Source organism: Salminus brasiliensis, chromosome 19 (genome assembly GCF_030463535.1).
Source record: "Salminus brasiliensis chromosome 19, fSalBra1.hap2, whole genome shotgun sequence".
Taxonomy (NCBI): Eukaryota; Metazoa; Chordata; class Actinopteri; order Characiformes; family Bryconidae; genus Salminus; species Salminus brasiliensis.
In genome coordinates, this window is record NC_132896.1 from 9,625,032 (window position 1) to 9,649,132 (window position 24,101).

Consider the following 24,101-nt stretch of genomic DNA (forward strand, 5'->3'; position numbering starts at 1 on the left):
CACTGAAGCAAGCATCAAACCCACAATCCCAGGCCCCTGGAGCTGTGCAGGCAAAAGATGTAAGTAAGTAATCTTAAGTAAGTAAAACTTAAGCTCTAATGTAAGCAAATCAAGTGTCCAAACTTTCGCTGACTGCCTATATACAGACAGAGTGTTTGTAGGTAGTGTTGGAACAGACTGTGTTACTGCACATTCTAGTAGAGCATTTGGACAATATTGCACATCAGGCTTGCTATCATAATGGCTAGAATAAGGCACTTAACAATGGGCCCGAGTGGCTCAGTGGTCTAATGCGCTGCCAGTATGGGCCGGGAGTTGGAGTCCTGAGCCATGCCGCTTTGCTGTGAAAGGCTGGAGTCTGAGAGAGTCGTGCTCTCCCCTTAAGTCCTTACCTAGTATTGCGAGTGCTAAGGAGCACTACAACCCCTGAAAGTGTAGTGTAGTCTGTCCTAGTATACTAGAAGCTGCAGATAAAGCCAGGGTGTCACTGACAACAGTTTCCACAGTTAAACCATTAAAAGGCTTTTTTAGACTCTGAAGCCACAAAAGGATCAGAAGACAAGTTTTGAGTGAACCTCAGCTTGCCAGCTTAACCCTGGTGAAAGTGACCAGGTCTCAGTTTCAGCTGTGAAGAAATGAGCTGCAAGGGTCAGGTTTCTACATGTCAAGTATGTATGTATACACACACACACACATGTATAAGCTCCATAAGCTAGCTGGGTTAGCTTTAGATGAGAACAGAGAAATTAAATATTGCACATATGTTTATGTATAGGCTGCAGCAGATATGTACATGCAAAATATCAGATACTGGCATCAGCCCACAGTTCCCATATGGGTCCAAACCATAATAAAAAGTGCTATAAAACAGTGCCATATGCTAAAGTTGTGAGAGAGATCCATGTGCCTGGCTGGGGTTCTAATTACTCTCACACATTTGTGTAGCACCGCTGGCCAACTGCAACCACACCTGCCTGTGGAGAGCAGGGGCATGCTTTGGCACAAGCTGACCTTTGCAGGGAGTTCACAGGAGCGGAAAAAGCCTCTGTGAGAGAGTGTGGGTCATGAATTGTGCATGCTGCAGAGAGGAAGGCACTGGAGACTCCCAAACAGCTTGTGATGTTTCGCATCTTTCCCCGAATAAATAAAACAAAACCTAGCACAATTAGCATAACAGCGAGCGGGCCCGCCGCATGCCACTTCGCCAACGTAGCGACTGTCACTACAACAAACTGCAAGTTGTGATTTGGATAATTAGGCTTCCAGCATAATTGCCCTTTCTGATTACAGGATATATTTATAACCCGGTGCTATTACAGCCTCCCACTGCCAGGGCTGCATGCAAGCGCGATCTAGGTCCTGCTCAGCATTGAGGACTTCCACATCAGCTGGGAAAACAGAGCGAACCTCATGTTTATGGCTGTTTTTCAGGATTCTGGAACAAGAATAATGTTCGTTTCATTTTCAAAGAGCTAATTTCTGTGTTAAACGAAAGCAAATTACAGTGGAGATGGCCAACTATTTTTTTTATGTATTTGTGACTGTTTGCTAAGTCAGGCAGCCTGTTCTCTATTTCTTAATATAAAGCGTTGCTTTGGAAGTCAGCAGAACTGAGCATAATCAGCCAGGATGTGGAGATGAAAAGAATGCCTCCCTGCCAATATTGGATTACAAATATCAGTTCAGACCAGTCCCCACTTTAACAATGCAGCTAGCTCGGCTCTTACTGCCGGGCTTGAGCGAGCAGGGTAGGATTACCTTTTGATGAGCAGGTTTGTGTCCGCAGTGGCGTGTGTTAGCATATATATGTGTGCTTGCGTGTGTGTGTGTGTGTGTGTATAACTGAGGTGAGGACGGGCGGAAGTGTCGCCAGGGCCGCGGCTCTGTGACCTTGGGCCACGGGTGAGTCTGAGCAGGTGAGGAGCTGGTGGGCCCTGGCTGGGGCGGCTCAGCTTTCACTCAGCAAATTTCATTAATACCGGCTCCCCAAAGGGTCTTTCATCTCCGCGGCCAAAAGCTCTTCCGGCCTGAGTGGCCTCATTTACTATGAAGCGGGATTGTGCTACTTAAGGCTGGTGTTTGGTTATTACTGGAACGCTGAGGCCTTTTTTTCAGGTGATTAATGTGTGTGTGCACATGTGTGTGTGTGTGTGTATGCGTGTGTGAAGGACAAAGTACCAGCATCAGGTAGAATAATTCTTGCGGTATAAGTACTTATAGCTGCAGTCACTCTCTGCGCCCGCTAATGGGCTCTGCGAGTGAGAAATGGTTCGTGGCCTGATAGATTGAAGTGCTATAGGCTCCGGCCTGTGATATATCTCATCCGCGAGTGGAATGGCCTGGGCTACTCAGGAGGCTAATTGAAGGTAATGAGGCCTTGAGCCTCAAATGAGGACTGGCACTCCGTAAAACACACGCGCTGCCACTCCACCAACTCGAGCGTTCACGTCCAGTAGCGTTTAAGTGCCAATCAAACAAGCAGGGCACTCCTTCTCAGCCTTAGTAAACTATCCCTGGCCAAATACGACGAAGAACACTGGTCTCCACACAAGCAAAGCTATAAAATAGCGAGAGCAATGACCAGCTATTCTATATTTCAGGCTAAACTAAGCAAATTACATCACGCAGTGCGGGAGCCTCTCAAATTCGGCTTTCTCCACAAGCCTTTTTTTTTAATGTCCAAGGCGCCAGGGGAGGTCATTCACTGCAGAATTAGAAGAATGCCCCACAGCAGACTTCTGGTGAGCACATAAGCTTTACATAAATGGGAATAACAAATTTATGAGCCGCTCTTCCCGCTTTGGAATGTTGCAGCAAATTTTGAAACGGACGAGTCATCATAAAAAATGAGGCGATGGTTTTTTAGCCACCAGAACCAACAGCCAAGCTAAGCGTTCCTTTGGGTTCCCCTGGCAACCATGTTTGAGTATCCCGGAGCCATGGGAGACACTTCGTACACACACACACACACACACACACACACACACACAGCATGCAGAAACGTATGAGCTGACATATTTACAACCACGCAGATTCTTTCCTGGAGATTTACGACACTGCTTGGGGTTTGCTCGAGACATCGACTTTGCCACATTACACTGCTCAGTGATTAGAGCAGAGGATTTTCTCAGGACATGAAGGGACCTTAAATGCATCTTCACACTGCAAAATGAGTTTCCAGCTTCCAGAGCAGATCCATCACACCATCTCCAGAATGTGATGAGAGCTGCAAATGCCTCGTGTTGGTGTGAGATCAAACTGCTGCTTGGATCAAGCCAGTAATGCCAGTGGTTTATGGCGTTAATCTGCTACCTATTACCAGTACTGGCTATAAATAAAAACCTGTTGGGACCTCCAACTGGAATTCCAAATCATTCACAGGGCATTTGAAATCCATGCGCTATGGGTCTCAGGTCTTCTGCACATGTTGCTTCATTCCCGCAGACGCTGGCGGTGTTGGTGGAAGCTGAGGTCGTCTGCTGGACGCACAAATCAAAGCTGTTAGGGGCTGTGTCAGAGATAGTCACTGTTCCAGTAATTCTAGCACTAATTCCTTAATTAATGTCATACTTAGAATCAGAGAAGACTTTGCTCAGCAATGTTCAAAAATCCGAAGCACTATACCATGTCATTTGTCTTGTTTATCCCAAGGAGGCTTGCTTTGCAGTGAGTCACTGGGATGGGGGCGTTGCTCGTCGCCCGACTGCCTGTGAGTTGGTCAGTATTGCTACTTCACATGACTCCCCTCAGCCCGGAACATTTGCACTACTCTGGTTCCCAATTAAACGATCGATACCATTACATACTGTTCACAGTACAGTAGCGATGCTATTGATATCATACAGCAGAGAGAATTGACAGGTTTCTACATGAATCACTGTAATGTAGAGATAAAATAATACAAAAATATACACAAAAATATACAAAAATAATAACTTACTGTTGATGTACCAACAGGTGTTTCTGAAGCTAACCAGATCATTGCTGACTATGGAACCTTGTCGCTTTATTTTAATATTTGGTTTTAGGTATGGCATCAAAAATATTATAAAATATATCCACAAACACTGTATCAAAGTTGGACGAGGTGAGTATAAAGATCTTTTTGAAAGTCTGGGGAATATCTACTCAATAACTAGGTTCTAACCATATAAACAAGTTTCTTAGAATCAAAGCTTAGGCCTCTTTAAATAAAATAAATGATCATTTAAAAAAATATTTGAAATAAACAATTTTCCTCGAATCAAAGGTTAGGCCTATTTAAATTAAATTAACTTTTTTTTTTATTTAAACCAAATAAACAATTTTCCCAGAATCAAAGCTTAGGACTATTTAGAAACTTCTTTTTTAAGCGTACAGTGGCAGAATGAAATAAGCTCTGTCAACTGCTTCACTGACACACACACACACACAAAAAAGTGAACCACTACTTAGCTCAGTAAATCTGAGCAGAGGCTATAACCCACAGCACCGACACGTAACAGTCCCAGTCACTTCAGTCCTGGATATGAATCAGACACACGTGCACCAATTCCGGCTCGCAGGCGCCATGTTGAGACTTCGTTAGGAGACTCTCACCAGCAGGACATGGAGTCAATTAGCAACCCCCAAGAATCTAAAGGGTTAATGGTGGAGGCCCACAGGAAGCAGTGAAGACTGAGGTGACCGCGTGACCAAGCGCCGAGACGAGCAAAAAGCCAGGTTCGTTCCCGCAGAGCAAATACACAGCACAAATGGCTTGCGGCTGGCGCTAATCGGCAGCAATTATTAATACTTACACAATTCCAAACAGAAACAAATGCACCGGGTCTAACAGGAGAGCCATGTTTGCTCCTCTACAGGTCAGCTGAACCACAAGCAGCCGAAACACTTTCGCGGATCAGGGTCAGCCATGATTATTCCACGCGCCATTAAAGCCACATGGACTGTGTTCCCCGAACTCCTTAAAGGTGTTCACACATGCACACACACACATACATTTGTCTTTATCCCTTCCAACCCTGCAAAAGCATTCAGCCCCCTTGACGGTCACCAGATTTGTTTGGACAAATCACACTTTTGCAGACTGTTTTTTTTTTTACCAATTTTAAAGTCAAAATTCATTATTTGAGGCCAGATGTTTGTAACTAAAACTGTAAAATGCTGCTTGCATTGTAGAACTGATGGAAAAAACAACCATTTTGTACCATCCACCTATCGTTCGACTGTAAGATGCCCAGCTGATCCCTGCTGAGGAAAAGCGTCTCCACAACATAAAGCTACCACCACCATGTTTCACTCATGGTGGTTTGGCTACAAAGAATCTGACTACAAAACTTATATTTAGCTTGGTCACTCTGACGCTTGGTTAGAGTGTTTGTTAAAGAGGTTATCCATGCATTTCCACGGTTTTCCTACACAGACAGGACATGTCCAATGATTAAATAACCAATTCTCACCATTATCAGAGAAGGAACTATGTACTTTTGTATTGTGTTTTAGCACAAAACTCTTCAATACATGAAAATGATCTGTATAAGGAAGATCATGCAGGCATTCCCATGTTTTTCCAACACTGACAGGACATGTCCTACACAGAAAGGACATGTCCTGAAAATGTACAAAAACAAGCGTACGCACACACGCATGGAAGCACACGCAAACACACTCTCCCACATGAACAGAATCCCCACCCACACATGTGTGCACGTTCACAAATATCCTGTAAAATGACAGTGCCCAGACACCTTTCATAAAACAGTCCAATCACACGAGGCAGAAAGGCCTGGAGAGTGTGTGCGGCAGGGCTGGACGAGGCTACAAAGGCGCTTTTAATCAATCTCACATGCTGCTTTATGTGACTCAGAGCCGAGGCATCGCTGGTAAAAATGGGAGCGATTCAAAATATGCCTTCGCCCACTAAGGAAAAAGCTCTGAGGAGCACGGCCACGCCAAGCGAGCGCAATGTCAAAGCCTCCCTCGGCTAACACTGCCAGGATTAAAGAGGGAAGAAAAACACAGGGTAATTGCCCCCCCCCCCCCATCACCTTTAGCCAGCCCTGTAAATATTTGGGTGGAGATGTGGAGCGTCTTGCGTGATGTTGGGATCACAAGACATCCCGTCAGCAGGGTGGGGGGGCTGTGCACGCTCCTCACACCACAGTCATTCAAAACTGAACTTCACCTAATAAAACTCTCACGCACATACTTCTCGAGTTTGGAGAGGGGCTTAAGAGTGAGATAACACTATGGCAGGGGCACTCGTAAGGTATGCACACCCATTCAATCAAATATCTGTTCCCTCTAAACCCAGGATCAGCGTTGGCTACTAACATAGGCTCTGTCAAAACAGTCTTCCGACCTCACAGACAGAGTTTTTTTTCAAAAACCCAAATCTATGTCATGCTGTATTTAGGTCTATTTTGGCTGTTGCACTGCTCCTTGAGGAATTTGACGTCAGACCTAACGAGGTGTTAGCGCCCCCTGCAAATATGCGTGGACGGGACTACAAGTGGATTTTGGTCTCCTTAAAAACTAACTAACTAATTAATTAATTAATTAATTAATTAATTAATCAATCCACATATTTCCAGAAACCATTCACTATACACTTTATGGACAAAAATATGAAATCAAGCATACTAGAAATACGAGTTGACTCTGTTGTTGTTGGAGCAAATGTCTCTACTGTCCAGGCAAAGTGTTCTTCTAGATTTCGTAGCACTTTGATTTGATTGTATTCAGCAACAAGAGCATTAGTGAGGTCAGGATGTTGAATGACCAGACAAGCTGTGTCTGTGTGTGCATTTGTACAACTGTGTCAGCAATGGGTGCAATGTAGCACCCAAATGCATTCATTAGATTTGGACATATAGTGTATCTATTAACTGCTATTCAGACCTCGCTGACCCCCCCTCACATGTCTCAATCCCATTAATCTGGCGAGCTCTGCTCTGCAGTGTCTGTTGTCCTGACATTGCTACTCCACAATAAGCAAAACAGTTCACCCTTCAAGCCTGCCCTCACACATCGCCCAGCTTCTCTCCATTCCCAGCTTCTCCCAATCACCCAGCGACCTCAGTGGGTGTGGCCTACACAAGGAGCTCCCACAGCAATCCTTCCTCATGGCCTATAGCAAAACCAAATGATGCCTAAAACCCATTTTCTTTGGCTTGTAAGGTTACAGCACTGCCTTTAGAGGGAATTGGAAATTAGCAAGCTCTGTTTCCCCTCTGCATTACATTCCCCTCTCTCTCGCTATGATTAATAGCTACAAGTAAATCCAATTTTCAAAAATCGTTTGAGTGAGGACAAAAAATAATAATAAAAAAAAGAATAGGAGGAAAAATAATGTGGTGATGTGTGCCCGAGTCAAATAAGAGACAAGTCGTTCTGGAACGCTGCATTCCCCTGGCAGCCTATTCTTTGTGGTAGCACTTGCCCCCTGCTCACAGTCTTTGGGTGCAAAGGATTCTGCTGAACCTTTTCCACAACTGCCTAGTGTGTTTTTCCCATTACATCCCTGGCGTGATACAGCACTGGCCTCTGTAAATAAGACATAGACTGGATTGGACATGGCACTGGCACGTAACGCGACGTGTTGTGTTTCTCATTCTCTTCCCCTCTCTCTCTTCCCTTCTCTCTCTCGTTTCCTCACGAAAGCGATGTTGTCGTTCTCAAATGTGGTCCACTCAAACAAAACGCCTTTGCCAGAAACGCACTGGGCCTGTTTTCTTCTGTTCGGAGCCCACAAGGCAGCAGCGGTCATTCAAGTGTGAGAATGATCCTGGTTATGCGTCACAGTCACGATGAGGGATTATCCACCTCGACGCAGGCTCTGTTCGTTTCCCCCTCGTTCCCACTGTGTTTTTCATCTGCGTTGTTTGTGTATTGCTCTAAGCCACTGTTGATAAAGATTCCTGCAGCTAATATGGGCCTGTGTTATTCTGTTTCTGTTATTCCTTCCGTGCAAAGCAACGTGAACTCTGCTGCCTCAGCGACCCAGGCTAGGATAAACGACGAGTGGACCCCTGGTCCTCCGGCCTGCTTCTTGCTGCTGGAGTGTGTGGCTGTCACCCCATGGTGATTCTCACATGGTTTACTGCAAACTGTAGACCTGGGTAGTAAAACCTACATGCCCCAGTTTCATGGTGAGTGGACCAGTAGAAAGGCTCCAAAATTATCAGGAATCAAATATTTTTACATTCCACTGAAAGAAGGTTTTTTTTTCCTTCTCTTGTAAAGTTGCCATTTTGGAGAGCTGAGATTTTGGAGATCCGAGCCACTTTGCATCTCCATTTTTTTTTGCCTTTTTTTACTTTTTGACATAATGTGAATCTGGCAGTTGTTCTTTACATCGCATCCATTTCATGATGAATGGGCCAATAGAAATTCTCTAAAATGACTTTGAAAAAAAATGATTCACACTGACGTCCATTGAAAGCTCAGAAGGTTTTTTCCTTCTCCTGTAAAGTTGCCATTTTGGCAAGACGACAGCGTTGAGAGCTGAGGTTTTTGTTTTCCCAAGCAGAATTCATGGGGTCACCTTGTAAGATTGGGTGGACAGCAGAACGAACACACACACACACACACACAGCTTAAGGTATAGTTTACCATTTCTGTTTTATTAAGGGTCGACCCTCCGAGCAGAAACACTTTTTCGTAAAAAGCGATAACACCGGGCAGCAAGTGCAGCGTACAGCACCGGTCGGTCCTATGGGTACAGCGGCATTTATCATTTCAGCACAGCCAGTCCAGCTGGTCCACTAACTCGGCTCATTCCACTGCTCTTTTGAATCGACCAGTCCCCATCCATCCATAAGTAAACACAGAACACACATCGCACACACTCATTCACAAAGCTCATCCCTGTTCTTCCCAATAATAACATTTAAAAAAAATACCGCACACACACACACACAAAATTGCGCACACATACATAACAATCTAAGATGAACTCCTTCTGGGAGCGTGATATGCCGTGCCGAGCGAAACGAAGCCAAGACGGGGAGAGGGTGGGGGGCGGGGGGGGGGGGGGGGGGGGGGGTTTGGGGGAGTGAAAAAAGACATAATGTAACAATTTATTCGCATATTTCCCAGCTTTTCCTTTCATAAGGACACGCTGCAGTTCCCATGTATGTCGGGATCTATAGCAATGAGCCATGCATATTCAACCGGCCGCCTGGGAGTGCCGAGCCATGCATTCTGGGTGCATAATATCCAACCACCCAGCTCCAGAGTTCAGCCAAGTATCTCCTCACCACGCGGTGGCCGGAATGACTAATAGAGGCTTGAATATCTGAACTCTCTCTTTCTGTAGACACACAGGGAGATAAAAGCGGAAAACAACAACGAAGAAGCTGAGAAGAAGGGCCTGTTTCCACTTAGGTCCTCTGCGTTCCACAACCTTCCCATTGTTGCCTGAAGCGGAGTGGCTGTGGGCAAGGATTCGGACCATAAAAAGAAGCTGTAATTAGCTAAGTGACAACTGTGTGCGGACTAAAGGCAGGGCAGCCTGGAAGTGAACCTTAGCAGCCAGCTTTCTCTCTTACTCTCTTTCTCTCTCATAAAGTGACCAGAGCGTGCTGCCCCGACCGTAAACCGTCCTCTCCGTGCGGCCCATCCCGGGTGGCCAGGGCGCTGACTAACCTGCCCATAATGGTCCTTTTACCGCAGTCAGCTTCCCACTGCGGGGTGGCTCGCTGAATCGTGTGAGTCGTTGTTCTAGCTGAAAAATGACACAAAGAGGCCTGGCGCCTGACCACAGGCCTGCTGGAGGACCCGGAGAGGCAACAGGAGCCCTAAACTAGGCCTAGGCCTGCAGCATGATGTAAGATTTGCCTATGGACACTATATGTCCAAATGTTTGTGGACACCCCTTCTAATGAATGCATTCAGCTACTTTAAGTTGCAACCAGGTCTGTAGCTGGATGGTGGTGGAGGTGGAGTGGACACTACCGGTTTTAACAGGCCCTCCTGCACCAGCCTCTTCGGGTGATATCTTAAGGGCCATTCTGTTACTTTAATAGCTTAAACGTCGGTCAGATTTGCCCTCAGAGGGGCCGACACACTGCAGTTTAAAGTTTAAAGCCAAATCTTATGACCAAATCAAGCAATTATTCACAGGTTTTATGTTCTACATTGAAAAGCTTGCATGGCTAGCTCCTTAGCACACTGAGGCTAACGCTGCATTCCAATTAAATAATATGTTAATAGTTTCCCCCTTCTCCCCTTGCACTGCAAGTGGCCACTTGTGTAATGTACTTATGATGCACGTCCGAAGGGTGAGCTGAAAAACCGTATCTAACAGTAACCTAACTCCTGGATGATGGATGCTGTGGTAATATTGGATGTTTCAGATATTTTAGATAGCTTTGCCACCGCAGCCCCATAAAATTCCTGAATACTGGATCACTGGTTTCTAAATAAACAGATGCTATTTCAGTTCCAGAAGCTCTTCTCAGTTATAATGCAGGAAAACAACATTTTTCCTGGACAGACAACATAAATCCAGGATGATCCAGGGAAGTCATCTGGACAGGTGGCAACCCCAGTTTTGGCTCCCATCCCAATCAGCACTGGTCTGACATACAGCAGTGAGGTTATGCATGATATGTGGTTGAGATTTCGGAGGTGTGTACACTGGCTCCCCTGCAAGCCACGATTAGCTGTAAAGCTCCTCTTTGCATCGCTATGCAAAAACATTTTAGCGCATCTTCACAGAAGCATAAATCAGCCTTCCGAGAGACGGCTGTGATATCCGGGCACTGGAGCGCCACGGACTCAGATGTTCTTGCAAACATAGCAGCACGCTGCAAATGTGCTGGCCTGTCAGAATTCCTCCGCAGCCTTGTGTGAAGGGCAACAGCGTTGCTGGCAAGGATGAGAAATCCAGTCGGGGTGAGCGAGGCAGGCCTAACGCCGGCTTTGTTTGTTTTTCCTGCCCCGTTCCTAGATGCGCAATTTCATCCGCAAAAAGCACATTCCTGCAGCTCACTCCTGTGCTGTAGTTCCCACTTGCAAAAACAATCAGCGTGGCCAAGAGTTGCAGTGAGGTTGTTGGAGACTGGGATAGGTCGAACGGTTTAACAACCCTCAGGAAATCCTAAACCTAAGCAAAACCTTGCCTCTGAAGTTCAATGTACACAATCCTTGTTTGCTCCTGTTGCCTCTCTGAAGCTCTCTCTGTGCCTGAATTAGAGCGTAGCACTGGTTTACAATTACTCTCGCGGTGCTTACGCTCACCTTCAACCTGCTCGACCTCTTCTGTCCCGAGCAGGCATTTACAGCATGCATGCTTCAGATACAGGGGCTGCCATGCAGCACGTCAAACATAGACATACAAAGAATAAACTACAACTTTAGCCAACTACTCCAGAGCCAGAGCCCGGAGGCATGTGAGCAGCAGCGTAACTTATTACTGACCTCTCCGGGACTGATTGGATCTAAGCTGTTATTCTGATGAACAGTGGGATGGCAAAACATTGGTCTAAGTGCTTGGTCAAGAGACACAGAGAGGGGGAGAGAGAGGGACCAGGAGAAAAAGGACAGGACGACCCAGATAGACTAAGCAAGGACGCACACGTCCATTACAGTGCATTCCTCCTGGCCCTTTGAAACATGTGCAAGCAGTTCTGCCCATTTAAATCCAATTACGATCTTGACTGGTTGTCATGGGAACCACCTGTGATAAACACCCCGGCGCATAATGGCCCCGGACTATTTTCCAAATTACAGGCGCCCTCAATCAACACGCCGCATTAGGCCTAGCTCTCCCCAAGCCCTGAAGCAGGGGAACAGGGGACACTCTATCTGCAAATGTACTTACTGTAAAAAAAAGCTTTCCGAGCACGCACTGGCGTCTACCTGAGCGAGGCGCTTTTCCACGTAAGTTCCACATACTTCCCACCTTACAAGAATGACCTCCGTTTTATAGACAAACACAAGACCTCTCCGCCACATCTCTATCTGTCCCTGGAAGTACGCAGTGGGGCACGCTTTTCCTCCACATATAACGTGTTATTGCGAAACCTCTGGAAAGGGTTTCCCCGCTGAAATCCCACGCTTGAAGATAATCCTTTAATGGAGCATTAGGGACATTACTGGGCTTTTAATATGCTCCCTGAGACTCGGCCTGAGTTGCATTACATACACCCCTTTCCAACCTGCATCTCTCTTTCTACAGAAGCCGCTGTAGGCATTCTTTACAACCCCACTTATCCATTGTTAAAATGCTCTAGGCCCAACAGAGCCCGTTCAGGAGCTAGAGTGAGATTGAGAACTATGAAAAGGGAGATTCCACCTTTCAGTCACCTCTCTCTATCTCTTTCTTAGCAGACGGTGTGCCGACACCTCAGCCAGACACTGCAGAGACTGTGCAAACGTGTAGATACAGTCATATCAGCGTAAGCCCTCCTTTCCTCTCAAAACTGACATTCAACCTCCAAACTGATCCTATCCTTCTAAACACCCCCCTTGCTTCCTGAGGAAGTAATTACCGTAGTATAATATTTACCAACTAGATTATGCACCTTAGGCCTACCTGCTCTGACAAAAATAGATTTTTTTATCCTTTAAAAGACCCCAAAATAATTGGCTTTCCAAAGTTAGCACTGCTGCAAATTGAACAAAAATGCATGCAATTGACTAGGAATGGAAAAATACTACTATAATAATCTACTGCACTGTATTACTTTATCCTGACTAGCCTTTGTGCTTGTGGCTAGTGTGTTAGCTTGAACCCAACATACATTACATGTATGACAAAAAATAAAAGTATTGGGACACCTGCTCATTTACTGCTGAGTTACTGTACTGCCACTGTTACTGTACTGGATTTGATTGTACTGAGCAACAACAGCATTAGTGAGGTCAAGATGTTAGACAATCACCACCCCACCTCATCCCCAACTCATCCCAAAAGTATTGGATGGAGCACCAACGTCATCTTTCCAGAGAACACAGTAGTTTCACTGCTCCACCCCTCAATGCTGGGGGTCTTTACACCCCTCTAGACCACACCTGGCATCACTGTCATGGTGCCAATAGGTTCAGGTTTCAGGAGTCCTATTATATGTGCAGGGCCTAGACAAGCTGTGTGTGTGTGTGCATTTGCACATCTGTGTCAGCAATGGGTGCAACTGAAAGTAGCCAAATGCATGTATTAGAAGGGGGGTCCACAAGCATTTGGACATAGTGATAGTGTAGAGTGACTACAATGCAAACAAGGTGATGTAAGTGTGTAATGAATGTTGGTCCTGGGATTGTTAATGTGTGAAACAGAATTCTGTGAGATAAAAATCCTCCAGAGACTCCTCAATGACCACCTAAGAACTAGATGGCCATCTATGATAATGACTGTTTGGCGGAGTGTGGATGTGTGTTTGAAAACGAGCATCTGGGTAAGTAATTACAAGAGTGATAAAAAATGTTCCGTTAATTTGTTACAATCAGACTTTGCTTAAACAAATTAAATCACTGCTTCAGCCTCCGTGGAGTCCGGTGACCCATAGAAGCTTTTCTTCTTCTCCGTCTCAGACTCCGTCTTGCTCTCTCTCTCTCTTGTTCTGTCTCGTTCTGCCGTGTTCTCTCTCTAAAACATCTATCTGAAGGCTAGCACCACACTGTAGACTGTTAGCATTCAGCAGGAGATCCGGCCCTATTCGCAGTGCAGCGTTTAGAACACTGGGTGGCTCTGTGGGCCCCACACCATGCTTCAGATTTATACATGTTCCACTCCCCTCCAATCCCTCCCATAAATAAAGCAAAACGTGTTCCCTGAGGCCATCAAAACACGACCTACGGCTGTCTTGTCTATCTGGTCTATCTGCATATCGGAGAGCGGTGGCCTCCACCTAGCTTCTTGTGTCCAATCACGGAGCAAAAAGAACAACGGAAAGCAGGCAGAGATCTTCCAGAAGAGTTCAGAGAGAGGATAGGACTGAACATATTCCAGGAATGTACAACAAAACCTGGACCAGCAGCCCTTTCTGTTCCTCCAACAATGGAGGAAGAGCACTTTTTCCACTGCAGTTTCATAACCCATGGTGTCTGAGACCCCTCTTGTATGTAGAGACAATGCTGCACGTGATTATACTCCCTTTCCAAAACGCAGACAGATTCCAGCTTTTACGAACCGCTTCAAGACCAAGCTCATCTATGCATGCATTCTTCTTGCCAGCTGAACTAAAACAAGGAAGAGATGTTAATGATATTCAAATGCACTACCTAAACACCCCTTCTACGTTCTGCGCTTTACCTTTATTTGGAAACCTAAATTGCTTCCATGTGTTGCTTGCTATTTCAGTGCACACTACATACATATAAACCCTGTGCTCTATAAAATATATGGCTGAAAGCCTGACAACATTCAGCCCTGGTTCGTACTGAGCTGCTAACTGCAGGCCGAGGTGTTTCTGTTTTAAACCCTCAGAAAACTCGTCCCTTTATCGGCCGTTCACGTCTGCCCATAGCTTTAACCCTGCTTTTCTCTCAATACACTCAATACACATGAACTCTTTGAGAATGTGAAGGAATGGCCATCTCACACCAACAGTCAAACGCATAAGTGTGTGCGTGTGTGTGCGTGCGTGTGTGTGTGTCTGGGTCTGTGTGTGTGTGTAAACAGCTTTATTTATTCCTGCCGCCTGTCAGCAGAATTAAAAACGCGCATGCGAGCACAATCCGGGTGGGGAGGGTGATGTTTGTTTCGGGGTGTGCACGGCCCATCCTGATTTGGTTTCTCGAAATCTGACAGAGTTAAGCAGCTCGAGATGACGCTACACCTGCGTGCAAATGTCAGGGGGGTGGAAAGGGGGGCTTGCTAATTGACAGCGTTCCTGCTGGAGCTTAATTGAGAGTGTTAGATTCTGCCGTTTGATCTGCTCCTGTGGGACGGCACATCTTGCACCCCTCTACCTGCTTCGCCCTGAGTGTTTTCCAACCAACTCCCCCACTGCATACAAACAAGGCGGTCGGTTGACTGCTGAGAAAACCAGCGCTATTAGAGAGAGAGAGTGAAAGGAGGAAAAAAAAAAACAAGTTCAGCTTTTCTGTTGAGCTCTCCGGATGGAGCTGGCTCTCCGTCAGCGCTCCGAAGTCTTTGTAGCTTATATTTATCTAAATATGTCTTTGGAGTAAATCACAAAGCTGTCTGGCCTTTTGAAACTGGCTGAGCCCAGCCCTATTTTGGAAGATGTTTGGCTGGATTCTGGGAGGCTTCGTTTCTCTGAAAACAATCAGTTGGGCCGCTGCTCCAGCGCTGAGCCGCAGCTCCATGGTTTATACGCTGGAGACACGCTGAACTATTAGCCAGCTATTGCGGCCTGCAGAAAAATGCACCACTCTACGCAGAGATATACAATTACTGTAATTAGCATGCAAATGCTAGTGCCATCGGCGCATCTGGTTATTGCCCTGAAGTGTTAAAGAGGCAATTACGGCACACATTACAAGGGGGATCAGTAAAAACTACAGTTTTTACAGTTGTACGGAGGAGTTTTGAAAAGCATTGCTGTGTACTTCCATGGTGCTAGCAAACTGGCTGCGTCAGAGCTGTCACAGAGAGTGCGGGAGTCGCGCGTTCGCAATGCACCCTGGAACTTCATGATTTAGGGTTGCAGGGTTGAGAGGTCCAGGCCCTGATTCCCATCTGGAGCTCAGAGCTGCACCATGTCAGGCTAATGGCAGCAAGACTGGGTTCTCCTTGTGAGGAGGGCAATTTGTTTGTAATAAATAAGTGCTGTGAAAAGCAAACAAAATCACTCAGGGTGGGGGTGCTTTGGGGGTCGGGGGGTAAAAGTTTTATGTGATGCAAAACCAAAACAAGAGGCAGACACTTCTGCACATTCTAAAATGGGCCGGCTAACACGAGCCACAGGGGAGCCTGGCCTTGGACCAGCCTTTTTTACACCCATGGCAGGCGCTGGGCAAACTTCAAGCACAATCCATCAAAGAGGCCATGACAGGCCATCATCACGCCCTGACAGACCAACAGCTTGAATGATGAAGCCAGAATGACTGTGTGCAGAAAATGAAACGGAGAGAAAGAGAGAGAGAGAGAGAGAGAGAGAGCAGGGGCTCTGCATTTGGGGCTGATATCGTTGCACTATGCTCCTCGTCTTCTCCTAAATCACACCAATCACATGCAATCTGAGCTCAATGTAATGGCAGGGAGTGGTGGAGCTCCGTGGCTATCACTGAGTGAAATACTCTGCGCTCTCAAGCTGGAGCCTGACTGCACACAGGAAGCGAAGTTAATATGGAGGCCCACTCAGCGCCACCATTAATAAATGGGAGCAGGCATATTCATGGCCTACTTCTAATTCTTCATTTGCTTTCCATTATCCATCGGCATGGAGATTCTAAACTGGGGAGGGGCGGAGGAAGCTGAACTAAACCAACCCCCTTAGATTGCACAAGTTTATGTGTGTGTGTGTGTGTGCGTGTGTCTTTGTTTGTGAGTATGTGCATGTGTGTGTGTGGAAGAGGCAAATTTCTTGGCCCACACCGAGCGGCAGGGTAAGGTCTATAACTGCAACCACATTCTTTCCTTCCAGGCAAAGCAGTGCTACACACACACACACACACACACACACACAAAGAGAGAGGACTGACCACAAATGGCCCACGCCACTCATCGCGGCCCCCGCGCCTGCCTGTCCTGCCTTCAGCTAGTGGGCCACAGACCCACACGTCCTCATCCGTCTCCCCGCACCTGGGCCTGCCGCAGCGGGGTCATGTCTGCTGTGGCCGCAGTCTCTCTGCTTTCTCTATCATCCATCCAGGTCCTTTACCCTTACCTCATCCTGGTCCCAGCTATTAAGTACTTTAACCAATTTTGCTGTTCACAAATCAGCATTTCTAAATGAAATGGGCTGATGCTGATACCCGATATTACTATTGGGTTATAAATGCAGTGAAATGAATAAAACACAGACATTTTAACATAGCAGCCCAACATCAAATAGTGCTTTGGGTGAGGAAATATAATTTTACTTCCAAGATGTTTTAATGATTCAAGAAAATGAGTTCTTCTCTGCTGGCTCTAAATTCACTGAAAGAGTCAGCTCAGGAGACAGGAGACTGTAAGCGAGTGTCTATAAGCAAGTCAATTGTAAGTGAGTAGCCTATGTAATTATGTTTACTGTAGTATTTCATTGTTAATCACTGTGATAACCTAGTTAGCTAGCATGCTAGTCACTAAGTTATCTCCTTGGCTGAGTGAAGATATAACATATCAGTCAACTTAATTTACCCCACTGCCGCTAAACATAAAACTCAGTTAAACACGGTATATACTTTGTGTGATATATAATAACATGGCATATTTATGGTTACGTTTGTGTTTTACTGATTATGATATATGTGTTAGCCAGCCTGCTAATTGCTATGTTAGCTCTAAGCTAGGCCCAGCTCCAGCGATCCCCCTAGTTGGCATTTTTTTGTAGTTACTGGGTGTGCAGCCCTGTGCTCTCACCATTATCACGTTATCAGGCATAATTAGCTATTTACTTACTTGCTAGCTAACCTGAGCATGCCGACTGCACCCACATAGGCTTTCGCTCTATGACCAGGCTTTCGGTCCAGTGGCTTTAAACTACTATTTGACTTACAGGGCAATAATCCAGAACTCACACAACGTATTCTGTACATATTTAAGTATTGCCAAATATGAAGTATTGCTATATACAGTTCAGAAATAGATGCAAAATCAGCATAGTATGTCCCAACACTCTCTGTGGTTCCACACATCATTCTTAGTCAACTTCATTCACAATTACGGCACAATCCACGTTTAACGTCACTTTTATTGAAAACCACAAATGGCGTATCGGAATCCTCAATTACGAAAAAAAGATGGAATTTGGATGCCTGTATATTCAAATAACCGTGCCCATCCCAGCCGGGACTTCCTCAGAGGGAACACACCCGTTACCTTTCCCTGACCCCTGTCAGCGTTTCCACCCTTATGGTCAGGGCAGGCCTAGATCTGGCTAGCCCTGTCCTGAGTGGGACGCGTTCAGACTGGTCTGTCCAGCTGGCCAGGCCTGAGGGTTTTAAAGGGAGGGTTAGGGGTGAGGCCATTCATATCACCACTATCATCACTGAGTATAACCAACTCTGACAACGCAAGGTTACGAGCTTCCCCATAAGCCACCCCCGCCCTGCACAACCTTCATTACCGAGAGTCAAGTTTAGATTTAGCAAATGCCAAAGAAAAGGGGAAAAAACCATCAAACACTATAATTTAAAATGATGGTGAGGGGATAAGAATGGTGGATTTAGTGTGGATGTCTGGCCTTCCCTCATCTTTTCCACTCCTTCACAACTGTCTACGACCCAAGAGAACGCTTATTAAGTCGTGATAAATAAGGATATCATTGCCAATAATGCTTTTATGAAACTGCTGGCAACGGGGAGGAAATGAAACCATCATTTCTGCTGATTGTTTCTGCGAGGGCTCAGATATTCAGCGAGGAAATATTAAAGGCTGCTCCGTGAGCCGTTGCTGACATAAAAGGAGAATTTCACATCTGTAAAGCCAGTCCTAATCGCTGCCATCAGCCATGTATCAAAACACCGGCGCAGAATCGAGCTCTGTGGCGTGCGAACATGTCCGCTGGATCTTCCCAGGGGTGAAGACAGGAGGGACATCTTAACCTTCACCGGCCTTGTAGAGGAAACCGCTCAGAAACAAAAACGCAGCTCAGTTACTAGAGATGTTGAAACTCCCCAGTGCGGCTGCCGTCCGTGTCGGATTTACCTCCGCTTGCTTGGTGCACCCCAAGATCAACACTTATAAAGCTTAACCTCTGGTCTGACTCGAGGCTAACTTGAGTAGGCTTGTTTCACTCAATTCTGTAAACTCGTAAATGAAGTCTTCGCCGGCAGCTAGGCCAGAGGAGGCTGTGTCGCCAGGCCTCCGGCTCAAAGCCGGAGCAGGGAAGCGATATTCGGGGAGCAGGAATTCAGCCTGTCCAAGGAAAACATTCCCTGTAACACACCTTCACCTCGCTGTCAGGAGCACAGAGCGCGGCTGTGTCACCTTACGCCTGCCCAGGCCCTCGGCCCTTATAAAAGAGCCACATCTGGAGAAGGAATAACACAGCGCGCAACGCCGCGCTGACAGTGTCCTCTTTAAACAGCGTTTTTTGGGGAAAGCCAAATATTTGAGCAAGCTCCTTTCCAGGACAATGATCAAAATTAAAACAGCGGGGAAAGTTTGACTGGCCTTCTTTTTTCCACTAGATCTGGGATATCAAAGAGAAGCGCAGGGACTTACAGGCGGCCCAGCTTGGGTGTGGACTGGAACAGCAGCTCCGGCAGAACCTGCAGCCGGTTCCTGTTCAGACGCCTGTGAGGACAGAGAGAGAAAGAGAGAGTGAGGGCAGGGGAAGGACGATAGTTAGTGTGGTCAAAACAACCGCAGTCATAAGCGAAGCAATGAAATGTAAGACGGACATTAAAGGCAGCATGGAGCAGTGTGGGAATGACCTTTCAGAGAGCAGTGTGTGTGTATCTGTTGGAGAGATAGCGGAACATGAGCGTGCCAGGCCGAGAGGAAGAGCTTAGGACTGTTTGACTTTGCGTGCTGACAGAAAGCCGACACGCACAAACATCTGCCCTGGCATAGAGAACAGAGATTGATCGCAAGACGGGGCAAACACCGACAGCACACAAAGGCGCCAATAAATCTTTCTGATTAGGGCAATCAGCCAGGTCGACCTGGCCATCGGGTCCAGGAACATGGAGGCAGCGTCCCTGGGTCAGAGGTTACAGCTGTGCCGAGGCTGCCTGGAAAGACGTGGACTTCCTCTGAAGACGGCCGAGGTTATCTCCCGCAGCAAGCCGCTAAAGGTTCTTATCCCGGAGCGTGAACCTCACCATACTGGCTGAGTGCTTTCATGGGCTGACCCTTACCGTGGGAGCAGGGGGTTTTAATCAGGGGATGAGGGTATAATGGGGACCTCACGGGTCATGGGCCAGGCTAAAGGCATGCGGTGGAGGAGCGCTTCTGTCATCTCTCTCCGTTTTACTCCGTCCGCCTTCATGACAACAGCAGACGCTGAGGAAAGGGGTTCTCCAAGCAGTATCAGCTTTCAGCGCCGAGAGTCAGAGCCCCGAGAGTCACTATCTGTTAGAGCTTGATAGCATCAACCCCCTAGCTAGACCTGCCTAGAAGAGACAGCAGCTTGCTTTTGTTTAACGGCAGAAGACAAATTTGATGCTGTTTCGCAAGGCTTTGATGTGAGACTCAGAGACTGAAATTAGGCTTGCGCAGTCTAGACTTTTGCCCCTTGCTGAACTGTAGTTATATCCCATAAATGAGAGCCTGCTCTATTTTGGGCCTCAACTAAAAATGTCTAAAACCCTCATGCACTTAGAAGTGTCTCATCCCATGGTTTTTGGCTGTCTTTCTAACAAATTATGCTGTGAGAGGAGAGATTAACACTGGTTCTACAGCGATTCAGCAATGTACAAGTCAGAATGGTTCATATGAATTAAGCCTTTAACGCAGTGGAGAGCCTTTTCATTTACTCTGCTGCCGCCATGCCTAGTTTTATAAGAAAATAATATTATACAACAAAGCCAAAAATCATTCCATTTTACACAAGCCAATTCAATATATTGTCACTGAAATGCAAAAACCTTGTATCTCCAAATAAAGTGGAAGTCGGTGTAAAAAGATTCTAGGACATTGTATTTCAGGCATTTCTATCGGTCCAATCAACACTTTGGGACAATAACAACATTAACTAAATGGAGTCTAAATGTGTAAAAACAGCAAATACTGACATACACAGTTCACTTCAGTTTTGGATGCACTAAAATTTCAGCCGAAACAATCAAAAGATACACTTTGAATTTTTTTCCCAAAAGAAAAAAAAAACACAAAATTATTTTCAGATATTTTTCAGAAACTGCTCAAACACATTCTGAGCAGAAAAACAAATTATTGAATTTGTGCTGGCCTTGAATGACCAACAGTTCTTGGGTGTCGAGTACAGTGAATTTGATGCCTATATACTGTAACAGTATTAGTTAAAAAAAAAAGAAAAAGAAAAAAAGGCTCCAGCTGCTGATGGGATTCTAACCAGCTCCTTAGCCCGCTGCACCACTCGACAGTTTAATATTAAAGCTTGTTTTAATTAAATTCATTCAATTTTATACCCAGCTCAGTTTTGTTGGGTTAATAGATTTTATGAATCTTAAAAGGCAAGCGTATTTTCTTCATTACCTTGTAGTTTTATGTTTGGTATGCTCATTTTAAAGTATTTTAAAATGGCAAATTTACAGGTTTTCGATTTCTAGTCAGGTGTGTCCTGAATTTTGGTGTCTGTCTTACCCAGAATTGTTTTTTTCAGGTATTAATACTTCAGTCACTTCTTACTATAACTCTGATTCAACAAATGTTTTCGGCATCAAAAAATAGCCCTTTGAATTCTGAGCTGAATGTATTGCTCACACTTGTGAAGGTATGCTTATCTCGCCAAAGAGAAATAAAGCTTTGTGGATCTGCAAGTCTGGCAGCAATACTGAGAGGAATCTGATGTGTTACCTAAGAAATAATGTAAGGCTCATCTTCACACCTATGTTCGGAATATACTGTTAAGAACTGTCATGCAGGATTCTCCACCACTAGGCTGTGGGAGCTTCAGCAAGTCCATGTTACATTTGTAATATAAACGGTTATGTTGGGCTTGACGGTGAGTCCCAGTCACACCGGTCATGTCGGGTCATTCGGGACTAGCAGGGTTAAAACACTGTGAAATTCCTAGTGGAAGCGGCAGTCAGAAAAACGCACAGCATAACACCCTGGTAAACACACACGCTATGAGGCAGACGTTGACTAAAGGTTTTCAGGGCTGGTAACAAACGTCCAAATGTTGTTTCACAGCCATGCTGGCAGACAGACCCCAGAGTTTGCCTTCCTTTTTTTAACACACCACCGGTGGGTAACGGATTTGGTCAAATTCCGACTGAACCACACACATCTTCACAGACAAGAGAAAAAGTCAAACAATTCACACACAAACTCAGAGTCTCTGACAAAGTCCGTCCCCCGCCAGCTGTGCAGTCTCTGCCTGGCCATGCCCATATGTGGCGATGGCCTGCGTGTTTGACTTGACCTACTGGTCAACTTCACCCAGACGTGTTAAGAATCACACCAGCGAAGGGCAAATGGGTGTCTGTCTCATGGCAGGGAGCAATTGAGGATGCCAACATGAAGTTGTTGAAATTGCCTTCAGATTTTTAAGGTTCCTTTTAACCAAACGGTGTCTTTTTAGAGTGAGACAAGGTCAATTTAGCGGTCATAAAAAAAGACCCCCCTCCCTCCCCTACACTCAGTCCCATATGCATGCTAACACACTTGAAAGACCTGTCTTCATGAGCTTATAGGAAGAGAAGAGTTGCATGTGAAGATATGCAGCCCTTCAAAAGTTTGGGGATACCTAGGGTAAGTTGTCTTTGTTTAATGAGACTTTTGTAATAAATGTGACGTATTAAGGAGAGGCTGTCAAGGTCTTTCTATTTTTCTCCAGTCTGCCAGGATGTCCTCACATTATGGTCACAAGCTCACACCACTCAAACTTGTGTAAGTCTTAAAATAAATAAATAAATTATATATATATATATATATATATATATATATATATATATATATATATATATATATAATAAAAATAATTAAACTCAACTGCAGTAGCTACAGAAGACTATAAGCCAGCTTCAGGCTGATTTGATGATGTACATCATCAGGCTCCACTCAGGCTCAGATCAGGCTTATGTCCAGCTTGTGTCGGTCATGTAATAGATGTGTTTTGATGTGATTGACTGTGTCTATATACATTTCATGTACTGTCACACATCCCCTCTCTGTCTGTCTCACAGTGTTATATTCTATAACCCTGTTTGGAGTAGTGGGGTTCACATGTCAGCTGTAGCAGCACCAGTCAGGCCTGATCAGGCCTAGTTTCTAACTCGTGGGAAGGGGTGGGCTTCTGGCTTCAATTTCATGCCTGTGCAGACCTCAATGTGTTTCTTCAGTTCCACCACCAGCAGTACACCTGATTTCACGTAATGTACAACTGTTCAACTGTTCATTTCTCTTCATTAACACCCTCACTGTCCAGATGAAAAGCTTCACATGTGGTTTTCTAAGATGGCCTAATATCAGTACTAGTATTAAGAAACGATTAGCTTCAGAAGTGCTGATACTTACAATCTCTCCAGCTGCTTGAGGTCCTGAAAAGCTCCTCTCTCAATCACACTGATCTGATTGTTCTCCAAATGCCTGTGGAAGAAGAAGAACATCATCATCATCTTAAGTTCACACTGACTGCTACATCTACTCCCTGACGCTGGTTATCTAGCCGGGCTGGTTAAAGCAACCTGTGAACTACAGCCTCCCCCTGATGTGAATTCATCTCCTGTCCTGACAGCTAATGATAAGCTATGTTTTCTGCATGAAAAATAGACACAATTTGTCTCTCCGAGTCTCCGGAGCGCATGTTCAGGGTTTAGCGGGGCGGCGTTCGTATCGGACATGCCTGTGAGGTCCTGGTGGGTACACTCGGTTCTCCCCTCTCTGTTCTGAGCGCCATGTCACATTTCAGGGCCCCTAAGGTTTTCCAGATGCATTACAAAGGGGCTACATCTCTGCGGACATTTCTTGTTTAGATATGTGTCTCTCTGAATTAGAGCCAACATGCAGTGACATTCATGGGAAGCCCACCAGACTACCACTGACGGATACTCTAGTGCTAGATAATACAGGCCTAAGAAAAAAGATGACTGGACGAAAATATCCAGGACCTCTAATGTGGAACTCTGCTTTGGCAGCTCTATCAGGGCCATAAATTGCCTTTTAAAGCAAATGTTTGTACATGAGTCTGCATTATGGCCATTAATCCACATTTTGTCATATTTTTTTTGTCAGAAAGAGATGACACACTTGGCTACGCACTACAGAGGCTTTGGATAAGAGGCGGTACGAGAATACCACAGCTTTTCTAGCCCAGATCCAGCACGGCGAAGCCAAAGACGCAAGCTAGTTGGCTAGACAAAGCCTGACCTGAATCATCTGCAACAATGGCATTCTTCACTGATAACAAACATAT

General features: G+C 45.6%; 1 protein-coding gene across 1 annotated transcript in view; it reads right to left on the minus strand.

Annotated features, from left to right (window-relative positions):
- The window catches only part of slit3 (slit homolog 3 (Drosophila)), a 197,357-nt gene that overhangs the window by 154,161 nt on the left and 19,095 nt on the right, over positions 1 to 24,101 (minus strand). The window contains exons 3-4 of the mRNA XM_072663035.1: positions 23,204 to 23,275; positions 19,262 to 19,333 (exon numbers count right to left, since the gene is read on the minus strand). Of these exons, the coding sequence (XP_072519136.1) occupies positions 19,262 to 19,333; positions 23,204 to 23,275 (144 nt within the window). The remainder of the gene's footprint in view (positions 1 to 19,261; positions 19,334 to 23,203; positions 23,276 to 24,101) is intronic.